Source organism: Ambystoma mexicanum, chromosome 2p (assembly GCF_040938575.1).
Source record: "Ambystoma mexicanum isolate Mex_15411 chromosome 2p, UKY_AmexF1_1, whole genome shotgun sequence".
Classification (NCBI taxonomy): Eukaryota; Metazoa; Chordata; class Amphibia; order Caudata; family Ambystomatidae; genus Ambystoma; species Ambystoma mexicanum.
Genome location: NC_090923.1, coordinates 228,123,879 through 228,144,991, shown reverse-complemented (window position 1 = coordinate 228,144,991; position 21,113 = coordinate 228,123,879). Strand labels below are relative to the sequence as shown.

Here is a 21,113-nt window from a genome sequence, read left to right as displayed (position 1 = left end):
CATTTGGCTCGTGAAAAGGGGCTGGACCCTGTCACTTGTCCCCTGTATGATGTACTGGCTTTTTCAGCACACCTGGCTCGTACTGGAGTGAAGGTGGATACTTGCCGCACTTATTTGGTCTGCATTGGGACTTAAAAGAATTTCCCTGAGGATGCTTTTTCTGCAGCCAACCCGGTGATTAAGGCACACCTCAAGGGGCTGTCTAGGCTTTTTTCCTCCTGTGCTTAGGCCGCATCCATTCTGCAACCTCAAGGTGGTTCTTGCAGCTTTGCAACGCAAACTTCAAGTGGATGGCCACTTTGGGCATCCGATTGGTGACACTAAAGACAGTTCTACTGGTGACGCTCACCTCTGCGTGCAGGGTTAGTGACCTGCAGGCGTTGTCTTTGTGCGATCCCTTCACCATGTTTCACAACAACAAGGTCCCCTTGCGCACTCACCCAAGCTTCTTGCCCAAGGTGGTCTCTCAATTTCATTTGAATCGGGAGATCTGCCTGGCAGTGTTCTTCCCGAACCCACAGTCGGAGGCACAGAGGGCCCTTTATTCCTTGGACCTCAAGAGGGTCCTCAAGTTTTATCTCTCTTGGATGATATCCTTCAGGAAGTCCGAGGCATTGTTTGTGACTTTTGGGTGTTCTTGCCCCGGCTCGCAAGGCTTCCAAGGCTTTGATCACCAATATGATGATTCAGGCCATTTTGGATGCTTACACGACCATTAGCAAACCGGTTCCTGAGGGGATTCATGCCCATGCGGTCAGAGCTATGGCCACGGCTGGTGCGTTTCAGAGACATGCTACTTGAGATGTCATCAGCTAGGCGCCTACTTGGTCCACTCCATTGGCCTTCTGTAGGCACTACTCACTGGACACCAAGTCCAGGCGCCATACAGAGTTTGGTCAGGCAGTTCTGAATAATATTTTTGCTTCATCCTAGATATGAGGTGGGTTATCACAGCTCCACCCTATGGTCTTATTCTGTGGAATCACCCACAAGGATTGAAGAATGGGGATGTGATGTACGCTTAATTAAAATTACTCACCATAGTGACTAGAGTACTACTCGTAGTGCATAGTACCCTGTCCTCCATACTTCCCACCCACCTTCCCCCGCTAGGATGCCAAGGGAGTAGCCAGGTATCTAAGTGTCAGATTCGTTCAAAGGGGACTGAGGTGAGGTGCCAGAGTGCGGTTCCTCGGCAGGGCATTCCTTCGCCCGAGGCTGCAAACCCGCACTGCACTAAATTTAGGGGAAACATATTTTTTGCTGCCAAAGGGTCTGGTACCATCCCCATGTTGAGGCATACCCACAATGATGCGGGAAAGGGTACTATAAGTACTCTAGTCACTACAGTGAGCAACTTTAATTTTCGTTACCATCCCTATTGTTGTGCAGTTTTGGGGGGAATGGACTAACACATTTCTACTTCCTCAGTGTGGGAATTGAATCTTGTTTGGGTGTTTCACGTGGAGTCTATGTTTGAGCCTTTGCATTTGTTCATTTTGGAGCCGATTGCTGTTTTCTACCCCTTCAGTGAGTCAACAGCGGGAGCTCAATGTTATTTCAATCAAGCCGCTTTACCTTGTCTTCTCCATGGAAAGTTAACTTTGAAAGTGAGACCATCATTCCATCTGAAGGGATTGTCAGACTTTCACCTTTCCCAGAAGGTTAGTCCTCCTCTGTTTTACAGTACCATCTTTGTTAGACTGAGGAACGGTTTCATTGTCTGGAACCCAAGTAGGCTCTCATGTACAACATGTCTTTGACTAGGGGCATTGTGATCGTTAACCAACTATCAGTTATGCTGGCAATTGGCTAGCAGGGCTGTTACCAAACATGCCCTGACCTGTTGGATAATCCTTTAGTTCTCTGAAAGCTGCGATCTGACTGGTAAAGGACTGGTAGCTACTTTTTGCTTGAAGGGCGGTGTTGTAACGCTCACCTGATTCCCGCAGAGGCGCCGGTCTTGACTGGGTGAATGCCATATCTTCAAAGGTGATGTATAACACACGGTTGGCTCTTTGGGCTGGACCTCTGTGCACTGTATGTCTGACTCGAAAAGTAAGATGTCTGCAGATAGAAAATATGGGATTAATGAACTGGGGTTATTGGGTGCCTCTCTCCTCTTCCCTTTCTCTTCTCCTGTAGAACCCCAAAGGTTAACACCCTCACCTTAGGTAAGTGAACGCCGAGCTCTCCATCTGCCTCGGGGCAGGGTGCCGTAACCAGTTTCTTCACTGGATAAGGGTGCAGACCTCTTGACTGCTGTCTGTCGTTAACTGCACGAACGGTAAGTTCTGGGCACTTCAAATGTCTTAAAAGTCTTTTGTAATGATATCTCTTGTTTTGCAGGGTTCCGGCGATGGCGGATGGCGGGCTGATGAGAGTTGAGGATCGAACCCGCGTGAGGAATAGAAGCGCCTGGAAGCACGTAAGTAAGCGCTTGTAGCCTGCTTCACGATGCGCACGAACTGTCCCTTTTATCTTGCAGGTACAAGTTCGGAGCTTTAGAGAAGCTGAAGGGTGCTGAAATACCCACTGGATTCGGCGTGGGAAGGAGTAATGGCACGTGAGTAATAAAGTTGCCCAATGTCTTTAAACGCACCTTCTTTTGTCTTTCAGATGCGGGATGCAGCGCCGAAGTCCTCCGGAGCGTGCGAAGAGCTGGTAAGCTTTTGTCTTTCAGATGCCGGAATGCAGTGCGAAGACCTCTGGAGCATGCGAAGAGTAGGTAAGCCTTTGTCTTTCAGATGCCGGAATGCAGCGCGAGGCATTGGTGACAGCCGATGGACCAGGTAAGAGATGCGCTGCCACTGAAGACCGTAGTGCTAACCTGTTCTTTCTTTGTCTTTACAGGTGCTGCTGAAGACTGGATTCCAGGATGGTAAGCCTTTGTTCCCTTAGGCCCAGGATCAGAAGCAGAAGACACGATGAGCGTTCTGCTGCAGAGAATGCAGAATAACGCAAAGCAAGATTCATCCATCGGGTGTGGTTTAAATAGCCTCCTGTAGTGCTTAGGTGTCTCCTTCCACAGCCACGCCTAAGAAAAGAGTTCCTGCTTTCCAGAAGAGTTCCAGTGTTCTGAACCTAGGGAGTGGCTCCTGCCCCACCCAACAGGAAAAGTAGTCCCAAACAGAAGAGGATCAGGGGTTCAACTGGCAGGTAAGTAAGCAGCATGGTCTGCTGCAGGTAAGTCCACCCAAGCATTATGAGCCCTTCGCTTCCAGCGCTGGGACTGGGCATCTTTATGAGCCTGGTGCCACTGGCGCCAGGAGTGGGTCCAAAAGGTCCCAATTGGGACTGGCTGGCACTCGGAACCGGGGTTATGGGTCTGCTTCCAAGGGAGTCGGGCAAGTCCTGATCTTTTGGAAGCAGAGATCATGACAAGTGTCCCGGATTTGCATATCTCAGACTAACTGCCCCAGCCTGTATGCATTTGCCATACATTACTTCTGAACACTGTCAGGACTCAAGATTTGATTGCAGGTTGCTCCAGAGCTTCATTATGTTGGTGATGGTTGCTCATGATGCTTCCTCCTTCTAAGTCTGTAATGCATTGGTAGTATTTCTAGGATTAACCTATGGGGGTTGAAATCCCTTAGAAGAACACATTACCATTGATGATTATCTTTCTGATAAATTAGTGCTTTCTACGATTCCTCATTACAATTACAATCATCCACTCCTGCAGATAGCTTGTTACCTCTTGCAGTTCTGGGGTTTCTCAGTGGAGTGAGGAGAAAACAAATGTTCTGAAATATGTTTATGGGCTGCAGTCTGCTCCATATGTACTGCTTATGATGTCTCATCTGTATCTATTGGTGTGATGCATGCAGAGTGTAGCCACAGTGCAGCACCTGATGGCTGATGGTTTCCAAAGTCACACAGACGCCTTCAGGATATTTTAAAGAGGAAGATTCAGTGGAAAAATGAATCCAAGAGAAAACACTACTGAAATAATTGAATAATTGTTTTCCATTAACTGTGGTGCTGCATGGGCATGTGTTCTCCTACAGGGAACTGCTCCTCTTGAAATAGCTTGTGCTGCTTTAGTGGCCCCTAATTACTCTTGATGAACATTTGGTTACCAATATAATTACCTAAACCTATGTGTTTGCTTGCAGGATATTGTGTCTGCACTGGAGGATCGGTTGCGCCCTCTTGTGCAAGCAGAGCTATCTGTGTTGGTGGATGTCCTGCACCGGCCGGAGCTTCTCTTTCCTGAACACACAGATGCCAGAAGGAAGTGTGAAAGTGGAGGTTTCATCTGCAAGTATGTAAAGTGGGCCACATTTAGGGACAAAGGAAGATTTCTATCCTGTTTACTAATGTAATGCGTCTGCTTAGTTTTGGTGTCTATCGGTTGTGTGGCTTTTTCAGAGACGCTGTAACTGTAAGACTTTTATACTTGATGCCAGGGCAGTCCATTCACAAAATGCCAGTGGTACGACCTTTGACCCCGATGACATTGCATGAAATACTATCACTTGGTATTTGACCTTGATGAAATGACTGACTGGTTTAAAAAAACATACATAAATTGGCATTTCTTAAAATTCCAAACATTATGAAAACAGACTTTTCTTTTTAAAATACTAACCACATTTTAACTAGGTTGCTGCCTTGATATGCTTGGAGGTGGTCATGTCATGACAGGGGTGGGTTCAGAACCAACATAGGCTAGGGGGAATGCAATGCATGGGCCAATACAGCACATTATGGCTGTTTACTGCCATCTTATACCAATTATAGCTGCACATGTTAGGTTTATAACCATATGCCAAGTAATTCCCAATGTTCTCAGCCCAACGTTCCCATAATACAGTATTCCCACGGTTGCATATATTTGAACACATTGCCATCTTATGACTGGTTATAGCCTTACAAAGCAACCAAAAGAGGTGATGTCTGGAAGTTTTTTTAATTAATCTGAACCTCTGGCATCGCTCTGGGCAACCGTCAAAACCATTGTTCTTTGCCTGCCAAGCCATTACAGAAAGGGGTAACACCATATGCAATTCAAGGTTGGTCCTACCCTAAGAAAAGGGGTAGTCAAGCCCAAACTTCTTTCTCGCATCTCTTCTGCACAAGACCACAAGCAGCCACTGACAGGTTTCAGCCTCATTGGGCATCATCAGCGAGACTTTGGTTTGATCTTTTGGCCCAGCAGGCATGGGACCCATGTATGGTTTTAGCTGCCATGCTCTGGGGAATAAAGCAAACAAAAGGTATGTGATGGCTGGAATGTTTTGAATTGAGACCTGTGCCCCGTTCCTATGAAATTATTCTGATCCTATGTTTGCATTTATTGATAACACTTAGGCATTTATAATGATCCAATAATTATATAACACTTCTCCAGCATGGGGTCTTGCATGGATTCACATGCTCATGAATATTCCCCATCAGGGTGGTAATCCTCGGTAAAAATTAATGCAGTTTAGTATTTTTTTCCCTTTTTGTTAAAATTAGTTTTATTAAGATTTTCAGAGTCAATACAGTCATTACATGGGCATTGTTTGAAGTACAACATAAACGTCAACTTTACAGTCCCCTTCCCATCCCCAAACATTTTCCTATTCTCCTCATTGCATCACCCCTCCTACTTTCCTTCCCCCCTGCCCCTGTCGAACGGAGCCTTCACTCGCATTTATCATTATCCGCAGTTTTCTTGGTCCAGTTGTGTGGACAGTTTATCGATCTGTGGTTTTGGCCACCTGATTGGAGCCCATTCCGATGTGCATTATGGGCCTGCTCAGGTGAGAGTTCACTCAAACGTAATGTAGCCTTCTTCGGATCTGCTCAGAAAGCTACTAAGGTCTAGGACCCTGGCCTTCATACAATACAACTTCCTAAGCATTGTTCTTATATTTATTCATGAATTCACTCCATAATAGTTCATTCGGGGCAGAGTTCATGTGGACGGTTGTGGTTATCTTTTCCATCGTACAGATATTGGTGGCAACATTTATCCATTCTCTTTTTCTTGTCACACTAGCTCCCATCCATCGCATCACAAGACAGGCCCGAACAGCAAGTAGTAGTGACGTTGCCACCCCCGTCCTTCTCCTGAGCTCTCCCTCATTCTCCTCCAGCCCAAACAGTATGAGGAATGGGTCTTCATTACGGTGGATCCCGTCCAGTTCCCTGATCCATCCTAAGACTTCATCCCAAAACACTTTAATACGAGGGCACCACCACCACATATGCCAGTAATCAGCACTCCCACCGAATTGGCGCCAGCACAGGGGACTCGTTGACTGGAACATCTTTGACAATCTACGCAGATCGTATTGCCATCTATGTAATAGATTAATGGTGTGCAATTTATACTGTCTTGCTATTGATATTTGTGAGGCTCTTTTGCTCCGTTGACCCCTTCCCGGCATCTAGCAAAGCCTTGTACAAAGCAGAGATTAGTCCCCGGGAGTCCCTTCTTTTGTCTAGAAGTTGTTCAAAGGGGTTTGGATCGCTCTGGATTTTGTCTTTCCATTTGTCCCTCATAAAGATTCCCTTAAGCTGAAGGAAGGGGAAAACCGGTAGGGGGCCTATCCTTAATGAATCTTCTAGTTCTGCAGCATGGGGTCTGGCATTGATTCACATGCTCATGAATATATGCTGTTGTCAGGCTGGGAATCTTCGGTAAAGAAAAAATCAGTATCTGTTTCGTTTCTGATCTGTCTTTCTTAGTAGTAACCAATCACAGGTCTCTGGGTCATACTGCCCCCAGCCAATGACTGCCCCTCCCCTGGCAGCCATCCTCAGATTTTTACTGTACGTTCAAGTGTTGGGAGTCCTCGTGCTATAGCTCTCGAGCTTTTACTGCGTTTTGCATTTTTTCAGAGTTTAATCTAATTTCTTTGGTCAATCGAGCCTCAAGCTCCACCGTTTCTATTCTACTTCTGATGAACGGGGACCCATTTCAGAATTTTCTACGCCCCTGAAGGGCGAAGTTTCGTCGAGTTACGCTTCTTGGGGGATTCCAGAAGATCTGAGGCCTACCTCGTGGACATGGCCCAGGACAAGGGAAGCTCGACGCCCGGATCGAAGCTGTTCAGAAACTGCCCTGGATGCGGATTACAGAATGTTTTCAAGGAGGATGAGCATTCGAGATGTCTCTACTGCCTTCACGAAGACAAAACGCACGTGGAGAAGGACTGTGCGTTTTGCAAGAACTTGTCAGAACGGACTATGATGGATCGTCGGATCCGCCTCGCCAGCTGGCTGGAGAAGGGCCCAGCAGGTGAGAAGAAGTCGTCCGAGCGGTCTTCTAAGTCCTGTGAGGGCGCTCCAGCGACGGGGCGTCAACAGAAGGCAAAGCACCGCGAGTCCGCTGGCACCAGGAGCGCTGAAGGGTCGGGCTCCTCGGCTGCCAGGCAGGGCGCACTTTCACCGAAGCCATCAACCACGAGCCAACACCCTGGCTCGGGGAAGAGAAAATCAGAGAAAGCTTCTGGAGAGCTCCCAGTCTATCTCGAATGAGTTAGCCGAGGGGGAGCGAGGCGGTGACCCTCCCCCCAAGGTGAAGGCCTCAAGCGCGCCCAAGGTGGTGAAGGACTTGATTCACTTGGCTAAGGCCTCTATCGAGGGAGTCGTGGCGGCCCTGGCGAAGCCTGTGGAGGCTACCCCAGTGGTGGCGACCTTGGGGCCCAGAGTTTCCCTGCCACCGCGGAGGGAATGCTCTTTTCAGCCCATCGATAAGACCCCCGTGAGAACCCCGGTGGAAAAAGGGGGGGTCAGTGGCCATCAGATTCAGCCTCTGAAGAGGAGCTGGTTGGAGTCGTGAAGGTCCTCAACAAGAGGTTCAAGGAGGTCCGTTCCCATGGGAGGAATCCGGACGAGTCGAACGAAGAGAGCAACGCTGGCGCCAACGAGCCCGTGGATGAGGAGGACTCCACCCCCCAACCGTCACACCCGTAGCAGCCGGTGCCCGAGCCTCAGGACAACTCGGGGGGCCATCCTGATGGCAATCCAAGCCTTATGTACGGCGATAAAGACGAGGTTCCCCTTACCCCGACGGACGACCCAGCAGAACCGGGACCATCGGGGAGCCCTCCAGGCAAACGGAGGAGAGTTCCTCCACCCCCGCCCTTCCAGCCTTTGCGCCCCTCTCAGGTTTCATCGCCTTCACCTGATCCTAGGGAGGAAACGGGAATGGATACGGCCACGACGGGGACGGATGACGACGGGATGGGCCTGCCATCACCACCCGCTCGGGCCTCCCCGCCCGACGTAATTGGCTCCTTCCACGCCATGATTGCCATGGCATCCAAGCTTTTCCAGCTCTGCCCCGAAGAACAGAAGAAGGAAGGATTCCTCTGTCAACGGCGTGAGGCCAAGAGGAAGACGGTCTTCTCGGTCCCATTACTTGACGACATCTGGGACGAATGGCTGTCTCTCCTGAAGAACCCGTCCACGATGCCCGCCAAGAGGGACCGGTACGAAAAGAAGTACCGGGTCCTGGATTCTGCCCCTTTGTGCCTTAGGGCACTTGCGACCCCGGATTCGGTTGTCTCGGTGGCGAGCAAGAAGAAAGCGGCGGGGGCGACGACTTCAACTTTGACCTCACCACCGGACGGTGAGGGGAAGAAACTGGACGCCATGGGACGATGAGTCATCTCGTCGGCGGCGACGACAATGAAGGCGGGCAACGCCCTAGCGATTGTGGCCCGGTACGGCATGGAGTTGTGGTTGACGATCGCTCCCCTACTGGACTTCCTCCCGGACGACAAGAGGGCTGAGGCCCTGGAGATCTTGCAGGAAGGTGAGGTGGCGTCGGACCACGCCATAACGGTGGCCATGGACATTGCTGACACCGGTTTCCGCCAGTTGGACAACAGTGTTTGCCTTCGGCGACGGGGGTGGTTCAAATCGACTGATTTCCGTCAGGACGTGCAAACCAAAGTTTTGGACATGCACTTCGACGGGAACAACCGGTTTGGAAAGATAGTAGACAAATCTCTGCAGGCCATCAAGACCGACACAGAGACGACTCGGGTGTTGCAGCATCGACAGCTGCCCTTTTGGAACTCCCGAGGCAAGCAAGGTGCCTCCAAAGGGTTCGGCGGTGGCTCCTCGACGTACCGCCAGGCGGCTCGCTCCTCATCACAAGAGACCTATAGAGGACGAGGCAAGTCAGGAGGATCTCGTCGTTGTCGCCAAGGAGGTCAAGGTGGCAAGACCGCTGCCAAGCAGGACTGAATCGGCCGTAGCGTCGGGCCCCCCTGCCTGAGCACCACAGTGGGAGGCGGGCTGGCGCAGTTCGTCAGCGTGTGGGAGTCCATCTCCACCGACCGTTAGGTGCTGGATGCCCTTGCCATCGGGCACACTCTCGAATTTCTAAAGAAGTGCCCCTGCATTCCTCCCGTGGCCAGGAAGGAGAACCACGTCCCTCAACTACTGTTGGAAGTAAGGTCGATGCTGAAGAAAGGAGCCATCGAGCACGTCCCAAAGAGGCTCGTCCCAAAGAGGCTCCGGGGCTCCGGAGTGTATTTTCTCGTCAGAAAGAAGACCGTTTTCTCGTCAGAAAGGCGTCCCATCCTGGACCTGCGTCGGTTAAACAAATACATCAATGCCCAAAAGTTCCAGATGGTCATCCTCCAGCACGTGCTGGGACAGCTGGAGGAGGGCGACTTCCTGTCGTCGTTGGATTTGGAGGATGCCTACTTTCACATCCCCATTCTAAAAGGACACCGAAAGTTTCTCAGATTCGTGGTTTAGGGACGGCACTACCAGTTCAAGGCCCTTCCATTCGGCTTGAAGTCGGCGCCCAGGGTATTCACCAAGTGCCTAGCACCAGTGGCGGCGCGGCTGCGCCTACAAGGGATCCAGGTTTACCCCTACCTGGACGATTGGCTCATCCGTGCAAGGACAAGACAACTCTCCGTTGAGCACATAGCGTAGACCGTCCAACTGCTCACAGATCTATGATTCTCCATCAACTACTCGAAATCCCGCCTGGCTCCGTTGCAGGTCGCACTGTTTCTGGGAGCCAAGCTCCATACAGTGGCGCGATTGGCTTCTCCGTCGCAGGAGAGGACAAAGGCCATCTTGAGCAAGGTGCAGCGACTGCTTTCCATGGACGTGGCCAGGGTGAGATCCATCAAGTCCCTTCTTGGCATGATGTCCTCATGCATCTACCTGGTGCACCTGTGCAGGCTGCGGATGCGTCCTCTACAAGATTCCTCGACGCCCGTTGGATGCAAGCGGCGGGCAGCTTCGAAGACAGGCTCCCGCTCAACGAGGCCATCCGCCAAACGATTCGGTGGTGGGGCACCCGCACGCATCTCTCGGTGGGCACGGACTTTCAGACCCCGGCACATCAGGAGACGGTGACGATGGACGCCTCCCTGGAGAGATGGGGAGCGCACACCGGAGATCTCCACGCAAGAGGCATTTAGCTCCCGGAGGAGAGGTCACTCCACATCAAAATCCTTTAGCTCCGAGCCGTGTTCTGGGCCCTCGGGTCGTTCCTTCCGTCCCTCAAGGGAAGGGGGTGAGTGTCTTCACCGACAACTCTACCACGATGTTCTATATCTGGAAGCATGGAGGCACCAGATCCCTAGCCCTATCCAAGGAGGCCCAGGATCTGTGGCACTGGGCCGTCGCCCCGGGGATGTTTCTGGTACCGACTCATTCAGCAGGGAGCGGCGCTCGTTCCCCGAGTGGGAGCTGCATCAGGATCAAGCGGACCGACTCTTCCAACGATGGGGCAAACCCCAGATCGACCTGTTTGCGACGGCGACAAACTCCAAGTGCCATGGGCGATGCTTTCTCGTTCTCCTGGGATGGCCTGTTCCTGTATGCGTTCCCCCAGTTGCCGTTGCTGCTGCGACTCATCAACCAACTCAAGAGGTCCCGGTGCAGGATGATCCTCGTCGCACCGGTGTGGCTGAGGCAGATCTGGTTCCCGGACCTTCTGGACTTGTCAGCCTCCCCCCCCCAGTCAAACTGTCGACGGATGGGGCTCTTCTCTCCAGAGAAGGAGGCGCCATCCTCCATCACGACCCGGGGTCGCTGAACTTGCAGGCCTGGCTCCTGCAGCACTAGAGTTTGGAGGGTACGAAATCCCGGCGGACTGCAAGGAGGTGCTTGCAAAGGCCAGGGCGTCCTCAACTCTCAAGTGCTACAGGCAGAAATAGAAGAGGTTCTCTGTCTGGTGCCGTGCACAGAAGATTAACCCCCTACGGATTACGGCCCCGAAAGTGCTGCCGTACCTGCTATCGTTGGCCAAGGCAGGGCTAGCTCATGCCTCCATCAAGATGCATCTAGCAGTGATTTCCCACTACCCCAGAACTCCTGGGCGATCATCTCTGTGGTCCCATCACCTGGTGAAGGAGTTTATGAAAGGAATGTTCTGTTCATTCCTGCCGGTGAAGGCTCCGGCCCCGGCGTGGGAGCTCAACGTGGTGCTGAGCAGGCTCATGGGGACTCCATTCGAGCCTCTGCATTCGGCCAAGTTGAAGTACTTATCGTGGAAGACGGCGTTTCTTGTGGCCATCAACTCCACACGACGAGTGGGAGAGATCCAGGCCCTCCCCTTGCAAGCCTCCGTACTTGACTTTACACGAGACGAGGGTGGTGCTGAGGACGTACCCCTCCTTTATGCCCAAGTTGCCGTCGGACTTCCACCTCAACGAGCCCTTGGTGTTACCAGTTTTCTTCCCGTCGCCGGCCGAGAGGACTTTGCACTCGCTGGATGTAGCTAGAGCGCTGAAGTTCTACGTGGACCGCACAAACAGTTTTCGGAAGATATCACAGCTGTTTGTGAACTTTGGACCTGTGAACCAAGGGAAGGCCCTCTCGAAGGCTTCCATTTCCAGGTGGCTCTCCAGCTGCATCATGCACTATCACCGGTGGGCAAACCGACAGTTGCCCGGCCGTCCGAGAGCCCATTCGACCAGAGCGATCGCTTCTACCATGATGTTCCTATCTGGTGTGCCCCTGCTGGACATCTGCAGGGCTGCTACGTGTTGGTCGACGCACACCTTCACAAGATTCTACTGCGTCGACCGGGATTCCGGTCCAGGGTCAGCCCAGCAGTGCTGCGCAACCTGTTCGCCTGAAGGTGGGCCTGGTGAGGAGGTAAGAGATGCTTAATGTTGAGCCTCGCCACCTCCCGTGGTTGTGCATGTGTGTACTGCAAGTATTCTTATATTCATGAGCATGTGAATCCATGCCAGACCCCATGCTGGAGAAGGAACAAGTTACTTAACTGTAACTCTTGTTCTCCAGCGTGGGTCTGGCATGGATTCTGTTAGGGAGAATTCTCTGTAAGGCTAATTTCCCAAACCTAGTGAGTCCCCCACCAGCTTTGCTGGATTTTTGGGGTTTATTTTTTTCTCTCCTGATAAGAGTGAGATTCTTTTGCTCCCACTCTTAGACATGATTTGAGGTGTTCCTTTAACTTTCCATATGTTTTATGGGCTATGGGGGTCTTTTACTCCATAGGGTCTCATGTGTTTTTTTGATGTGGGTTACACAGCACCCTCTGTGCCGTAACCCAGGGGTGTCATAGCGACCCCCCAACATAGACTCCATACCCTGGGACTGACTACTGTCTCCCAGGGCATGTAAAGTCACCATTGGCTTTACTAGTCCCAAATTATGAACAGAAACCAGTACAAACCATCATATTGTGGACGTACTGTTTGGGGCAATTTGATTGCCCCGGAGTCTGTTGTTCGAGGGGGCACGTCTCTGTCCCCCCTGATCGAGTTTTGGCTGGTGGCAGTGGATACTACTTTTTATATGCGACCGCGAATATATCTCTATGGGATTTTCCCATTGTTCGAGGCTACCAACTTTAATTATTTAATTCCTATAGCCTCGAACATACTGCCGGTTTATTTAATTAATATTAATTCACCGGTTGGTATTTTCTGCCAGAACTCGATTCTAAAATGGCGTTTGTGTTCTCTTCTGTGACTCCAACCCAAGTCGAGCCCTTTGTTCCACTTTTTGGCAGGCTTCTCCACAGAAGCCTCCAAAAGTGGTGCCATTCTGTCTGGGTACCACAGGGTGTGTGAGAGGGGGTTTAGGCACCCTGGACTGAGTTACCTTGGTAACTCAAGTCGCACTCTTGTGTGAGTGGCCCAAGTGGTGAGCCGGCCGGCTCACCACTTAGCATGTTTGATTGACAGCTAGGCTGAGTGAATGGGGGTGTGCTGCATAAAAGCATGGCTTTGGGGACTGGAACTTCAGAAGTCGCCACAGAACCTAAGAATCCGGGGAGGGAGAAGCTGAGCCGAACTGCAACGACGACACCACCGGTGGAGCCCTGCTTAACCGTCTCACCACTTTTCCAGACGACAGAGGAGATCTCCAGTCTGGAGAGTCTTCTTCCTTTGACTGGTGGGGATAACCAGTTTTGCCTTCTTTTCACCTTCCTGGAGCATCTCGTGGCCGCCTTGCCTGTGCCAAGCACCCCGGCAACCGGAATACCACGGTTTACCGCTACAGCGAAGAGAAGGGTAGTACCTTTTAACCGAAGGACTCCACGGCTGGTTTCTTCCCTGGCAGTGCAACGACCTTCATCTTTCCTCCATGGCAAGACCCCTTCTTCCTCTGGACGAAACACCGACTTGCACATGCTGCCAGGAACAACTGCCCCCGCTGAAGTGTTCTTCCCATTTCAGGTAGTGTCCTGCCTGGCTTCCCTTGCGACAGATCGTTCGGGCTGACAGTAAATCCTCGACTTTCGTATCTGGGGCCTGTTAACTAACTTTTCCTGACTGATTTAAAAAAAATTGTGAACTATTTACAAAGACTCTTTGGGCATAACCCCACTGTGTGGTCCTGGACACATTTTGCATGCTCTCTCTAAGAGTGGGCCTGGCATTTGAACTTCCTTGCCCTCTAGTAGACTTTGCCTAACCTGCCTCACTGTGGTTCTTTGAAAAGTATTGAAATTTGTGTGCTTTCAAACTTTGCCTTTTCCCTCCCTTTTTATATAACTTATTAGAGTGCCATCTTATGTTAAGCGCTCACCTCTGTCTGAAAATAAGTGGTGTTTCTCACTAAGACTTGTCTAATAAGTAATTAGGGTTGTATATATATATATATATAATAGGGACTGTGTGTTGAATTTACTTACCTCTTTTTGTGCTAGTGTAATTTACAAGTGTGTCTTTAAATAAATAATTATATACTTTTGCACCAAAGCTCTGGTCAGTGTTTGCTTGCGCTGCTGTATCTCTGTACCTATTGTGTATACTCCATATACTGCCTAACTCATCTTGAGAGAAGTCTGACTGCTCAGCCACTGCTACCAGGTAAATCTGGCTGATACAGACCGCTACCAATTGGGTTTACTGCCAACCACCTGTAGTCCTAAATCTTTTGCAGTGGTCACTAAGGGAACTGCACAGGTTTCTGCCTAACACCCGAACTGCAGGAACTACCAGGAACAACCGCCACCGCAGGAGCCACTTCTTCATTTTAAAGGTACCGCCAGGTTGCCCTTTCTTCGCGGTAGCAATAAAGGTGTTTTAAATCCTTTACCTACCTGTTGGGTTGGCCGTCCCTCTCTCTTAACATTGTCTTTCGCTTTCTGCATTCACCTTTTCAAAATCATTAACCAAAGACTTGACTGCAGCTACAAGAACATTTTGCTCCTGGGCCCTTGCCCTGTACCACTGACCCTGGCACAGGCCTACTGACTCTGGCTACATTTGTTAGATCTGCCTTCTTTAGATTGATTCTCAACCCGAACTGTGTTGATGCACCTGCTTCTGATAACTACCCTTTTCCTCCCATTTCTAAACCTTATGAAATGCCATTTTGCTCAGTTTTCATTTAAGTATATTCTATACTGATGGAGTATCTTGCTTAAACTGGTTCACAAGCGTATGGGAAGTGTTGCTAGGGTGTGTAAGAAGCTATTTCTATGTAACTTGTGCTTTCCCTCCCTTGTGAGAAATTGCTATAGCCTCCCTTGTGTGTGGTTTTCACTCTGCTGATTTGCTCAGTTTTCACTCTGGTTCACTTGGTCGACAATTTAACTAGGGATGTGTATATATTTCCTTTGACTTAATTTAACGTGCTTGATAACTGTGATACATGTGTTTTATTAGACGTGTATAAAATAAATATATATCTACTTTTAATACAAAGCTTTGGTCAGTGTTTCCTTGTATCATAGTACTGTAGGCCTATTGTGTAAACCCTGAATACTGCTCATCTACCTCTTGAGATAAGTCTAACTGCTCAGCCACAGCTACCAACTAAATCTTTGTGGTACAGACTGATACCAAAGGGGATTTATTGCTCTCCCTTCTGTAGTCTTAATCTTCGGTAGTGCTCCCTAAGGGAACTGCACAGGAATTCTGCCTAACACCCCAGGCCAAACAGGTGCACAACAACGAGACCGACTGTTAGGGAGAATTCTCTTATAAGGCTAATTTCCCAAACCTAGTGAGTTCCCCCAGCAGTTTTGCTTGATTTTTGGGGTTTGTTTTTTTCTCCTGCTAAGAGTGAGACTCGTTTTACTCCCACTCTTAGGCATGATTTGAGGTTTGTCCCGGACTATTTGTGTGATTTTGGCTATGGGGTCTTTTACTCCATAGGGTATCATCTCTTCTTTGTGTATGTGTTACACAGCACCCTTAGTGCAGTAACACAGGGGTGTCATAGTGACCCCCAAACATAGACTCCATACCCTGGGATTGACTACTGTCTCCCAGTGCATGTAAAGTCACCATTGACTTTACTAGTCTTAAATTGTGAACAGAACCAGTACAAACCATCATATTGTGGAAGTACTGAAAGGGGTTAATTATATTGCCCCTGGGTCTGTTTTCAAGGGGGCACTTTCCAGTCCCCCACTTGTCGAGTTTCTGGCTGGTGCCAGTGGTTACCATGCAAAATATTCCACTGGAATATTCTCTATGGGATTTTCCCATTGATTTTAAACGCACCACTTTTTGGTGCAATGTTAAAGATACCGCCGGTTTATTTATTTAATATTAAATTCACGGTTGGGTCTTTTTGCCAGAACTCTTTTCTAAAATGGCATTTGTGTCTGTCTCTGTAACTCTGACCAAGGTCGAGCCCTTTGTTCGACTTTTTGGCGGGCTTCTCCACAGAAGCCCTCCAAATGGTGCCTCTCTGTCTGGGTGCACAGGATGGTTGGGCCGGGGAGTTGGCACCCTGGACTGTGTTGCCTTAGCAACTCAAGTCGCACTCTGTTCTGATTGGCCCAGCCGCCCGGCTCACCACTTAGCATGTTTGAGTGACAGCTATGCTGTTGAATGGGGTTTTGCTGCATAAAAGCAGGGCCTTTGGGACTGGAACTTCAGAGGTCGCGCCAGGACCTAAGAATCCGAAGAGGGAAGAAGCTGAGCCATCTGCAACGACGACACCACCGGTGGAGCCCTGCTGCAACTACCTCACCACTTTCCCGACGACAAGAGAAGATCTTCTGCTGGATGAGTCTTCTTCCTCTGAGCTGGTGGGACCAACCAGTTCACCCTTTTCGCCTTCCAAAGGCGTCTCTTGGTCGAATCGCCTGTGCCAAGCACCCCGGCGGCCGGATAGCCAAGCTTCACCACTTTGACCGTGAATAAAAGGAACACACCTTTTATCGACTCACTCCGCGGCTGGTTTCATCCCTGTGCAGTGCAACGACTCCACGTTTCCTCCTCGACGAGATCCTCTCTTCCCCTAGCCGAAACAACAAACTGCAATCACTACCAGGAATAACTGCCACCGCTGGAGCTTCCTCTGTGTAAGGTACTGTGTCCTGCCTGGCCTCCCTTTCTTCGGTTTGCCCAAGGTGACCCTTAAATCCTTGTCTTGCCAACTGGGTTGGCCCCAGACCTTATATCTTTACCTTCTTGAATCACCCCAACCTCTTTTGAACATTCTGCAAAGACTTTTAGTGCATTTTAAACCGTGTGATCCTGGGCACATTTCGCTTTGCTCCCTTTAAAGTGGGCCTGGCCAATGAATTTTGGCTCTACAGTCTATACTGCCTTTATTCCCTTGCTGAGAACTCCTAAAATTGTTGGGACCTGTTTTATTTCTATGCCCCGCCTTTTTCTCTCCCTTTAACTGAATTATTGGTTATGCTAACTATCAGGTTATGCGCTCACATCTGTTTAACAAATCGTGGTGTTCTAATTCTGACTTGTCTAATAGTTATTAAGGGAGGTGTGTATACTTTACCTGACTGTTTTTAACTTGCTTTTGATTTGGTATATTGCCTAAAGTGTGTTTTAAATTAATAATTAAATACTTTTTATACAAAGCTCTGGTCAGTGTTTGTTTACTCTACTGTGTTTTTAGCCCTATTGTGTATACTCTATATACTGCCCTACTCTTCTTGAGAGAGGTCTGACTGCTCAGCCAGAGCTACCAGGTAAATCTGGGTGGTTCAGACTGCTACCAATTGGGTTTACCGCTTACTCCTGTAGTCTTAATCTTTTTGCAGTGCTCCCCAAGGGAACTGCCTAACACCGACTTTGGCTTTGCGCACGTCATTAAAACTTCTTTGTGTTCTCCTCCCATACTTCTCTGTTTGAAGGGAGAATCTCCAGACACAGCAGCACGTGGAAGGAAATCACCTCAGATGCCTGGGTTCCCCAGTTGGTGGTGCAAGGCTATTGCCTACCGTTTCTCAGGAAGCCCCCAGACCGGTAACCCACCTCTTCCTTGACCGGCAGAGCCCGATCTCCAGGACAAATTGAGATCTGTGCTGCTTATGACTGTAGAAGCGGTGGTGCAGGTTGGTATTCTGCGCCCAAGAAGGGAACATTACTCTGTCCAATCCTGGACCCTCAGGGCCTTGAACAAGTTCCTGAGGAAAGGCAAATACAGGATGGTGATGCTACTCTCGAATTCAATTTTTTTTTGGTGTTGCTAGACATTCAGGACACATAGTTTCATGTTTGAATCCATCAGAAGCACAGGTGTTTTTCTGAGTTTTGTCATTGGGGACGCTCACTACCAGTCTATCTTTTTGGCCTTACCTCTGCACCCAGGGTGTTCGCACCATTGATTGCAGCGATCGAGGCACACCTTGGCAGATCTGGAGTTTTTGTGTTTGCGTACGTGAACTGGCTTATTTGAGGTAGATTCACCCCAAGCAGGTTTTGAGGCTTCTTGAAGACACTTGCGTTACTGCACAGCTTGTGCTTCTCCATACATTTTCAAAAGTATCACACAACACCAGCACAGAGTTCCCAGTTAATTAGAGTGGTCATGGACACTTAGGTGGAGAAGGCCTCCACCTCCTCTGAGGAGAATGACCAACACTGAACAAATGGTCACATGGTTTCAGAACTCCAGCAATCTACTGGCATCAGCCTTTCTCTGTCTCATGGCTTCCTGCATTTCTCGGGGCTAGTGGCCAGACCTTGGATGCATTTTCTTGATTGGCTTCTCTGAAGTCAGTGGACTAAATACGCTGGCTGTGGCAAACAACCTGTCGCGTTGGGACAATGGGGAGCACATGATGCCATTTTAGACGCACTGAAAAACCTATGAGACTTTCCCAAACTACTCTCTGGGGATCTTCCATGCAGGTGGCCAGGGGCGGGCCATCGCTTTTGGATCCCAACCCTGGGGGTGGACAAGTGAGGGAGGATCACCTGGGTACAGGGTGCTCGGGGACCTGGGTAGAGGGTCCTCAGGGATTGTGGAGGGAAGACCCGAGATGGAGACATGGTATTCCCCTTACTTGATAGTGACTTTTCCACCCTCCTCAGTGTTTTTATAGGGTACACTCAAGTACACACTCCTCCTTCCCCCAAATATTTTTCCAGTACTGAGACGAAGAAGAGATCATCAAGAGGACTACAGACTTCCTATGAGAAACGCCACTATGTTACTGGGATGAGGAAGACACAGATCAAAGTGCATCAACTTCCACAATGGACCAATCCCAATAATGATTTCAGGCAATCGATTTCAACTATACCCAGCCGTTTAGATACTCAGCTGCATATAAAAAGCTCACACAGGCTTGGCAGTTAGGACGAACTGGATCGTGAGTTGGAGCGGCAGAAGAGCTAGAGTTGCTCAAACCGAGGCAACGGGGAGCAAGACGCCTGGACGCTGTAAGACTGCCAGGTGTTGCAGGAGAAAGCCGGAGGAGTTGCCAGTCGGGAGCCGTGGGGCGTGTCTTTCCTGTACTCTGTGATGCCAGAGAGGTGCGTGGTCCCCTGGTTGAAAATTGGAAGCCGAGGATGGTCTGAGGGGCATGTAGAGAGACCCTGATCTTAGGCGTTAAAGCCGTTGAAGGAAGGAGCAGCGAAGACTATGACCAGTGAGTTTCTGAATGAGCAAGAAACCCAGCATCGATTTAGAAAAGACTGTATACTTTGTAACGGTGTGTCCGCGAGTGAAAGTTCACTCGTTCCCAAAAACTGCCTGGTCACCACTGAGAAATGAATAATGATAAAGACAGTATAAAAGGATATAAAGTAGTCCCATATAATATTATATGCATTCAAAAGTCTCTGTGAAGAAGAGAAGCACGGCGGGAGCAGGGGAGTTGTGCGCAAGCAATGTCTGAGCAAAATAGGAATCCTTTTTGAGAAGCTCCATGGCAGCAGGGGAGCGACACAAAAATTTAAATAAGAGTAAAGATGCAAAAGCTAATGAGAAGCTGTGTTGAAAAACATAGTGGTGTCTCCCAGGTGGGTGCGAGAACCAGGAGTGCAGAAGAGACACCATTCTAAGGACAAAACTTTAGCAAAACTAGGCACCTGGTTGCGTGACCTGTAATGGGTGGATCGTGCAGTCTGGAAATTGCGCCCGACCAGATTGGCCTAGGTGTGGGAAGGAATTATTTGAGATAGTGAATTTGAAAGCCATAAGGACTGAGGAAGCGAGTACCGCAAGCAACAAGTGAAGAGTGATATTGTCTGATGAATCTTTTGTGAGTCATATTTGTGTGTTTGGAACAGAGGTAACATTGGCATTGTGAAAGATAACCAGGAGGGTCTAAGCTTGAGGCAAGGGAAGCCTGAGAGACCCTGTGCATAAGTGAATCCCGACAAGGAACAGGCAGAGTTGGTACTGAATCTTGGAAGTCAGTGGAAGTGCCTCCTCATTTGCTGTGTTGCTGCTGCTAGTCTGTTTACTAGCTCTATTGCTGAGGAGGTGTGTTTTTGACATCAAAAACACCAACAATCCACAGAGCAGCGTGGGGTCAGCACTGAGTCTTGGGTTCTTTGGAGGCTCAGACCAATGCTCATACTCTGCCCTCTGTTCAACAACCTGCGTAGGCGCTACCGGTAAGGACAAGTGCACCTCAGCGGTTACCAAATGGAGCCTAAGGACCGTATGGAGCTGCTACTGACCTGGTTGCGGCTAAGACGCAAGATACAAAACTTGCGTCACTGGGAAAGCTGCAAACTGAAAGTGAAGTCGGCTCTAATTCAGTAAGCAAACGAATGAGCAGTGGATGTGAAGCAGATTCAGTGTTTGAAAATATGCCGCTGGTCGATAATGCGATTGAACTAGTGGGAGAAGCAAATATGAATCTAGCACAGTAGAACTGCTAAACACGGTGAGCGGACAAATGTTAACTTTCATTCAAAAACGGGTTATGTATACTCCGATAACAAACATTGCATGTCTGAATATATTGGGGTGACATTTATAAGCCCACCCAAAAGTATAAATGGCTACAATATTAAATCTAGCCAGTGTACACTTGTTTCAGTGTCAGCACCAGCGCCCCCTTTCATCACCCCTTTTGAATAAAGAGTTTGCAAATTCTACTCATGTACTGAATATCCAACAGCTTGCAGTCCAATCTATAAGGATCCCTTGAGCGTGGATATGGTGCCGCAACTTGGTGTGTTGGTGTGGAGAATCGCGCAAACAGCACCGTAATCGGCATCCCATCTGTAATCTTTGAACTGTGGTGGTTCTTTAAGTAATACATGTAGTTGCATATGCAACTGCTTGCTCGCGAATTGTGGTTCTTGTTGCTTAGGCGAGTGCCGCGTGGGGAAGGTTGAGACTCGGGATGGGCCCCTCGCCAACCATAAAAGGGATAACAAAACTAACGTAACTGCAAATGAAAAAAATCTAAAATAAATACTAATGCCAATACAATCGAAGACAATAGTAAAACGCCATCGCTCTCCAGGAATCCGTCATTT

At 49.3% G+C, this 21,113-nt stretch overlaps 1 protein-coding gene across 7 annotated transcripts in view; it reads left to right on the top strand.

The window, feature by feature from the left end:
- The window catches only part of ITPR1 (inositol 1,4,5-trisphosphate receptor type 1), a 3,145,915-nt gene that overhangs the window by 1,567,619 nt on the left and 1,557,183 nt on the right, over window positions 1-21,113 (top strand). For all 7 annotated transcript variants that reach the window (XM_069643506.1, XM_069643503.1, XM_069643505.1 and 4 more), the window contains one exon: window positions 4,122-4,270. In XM_069643506.1, coding sequence (XP_069499607.1) covers window positions 4,122-4,270 — 149 coding nt within the window. The remainder of the gene's footprint in view (window positions 1-4,121; window positions 4,271-21,113) is intronic.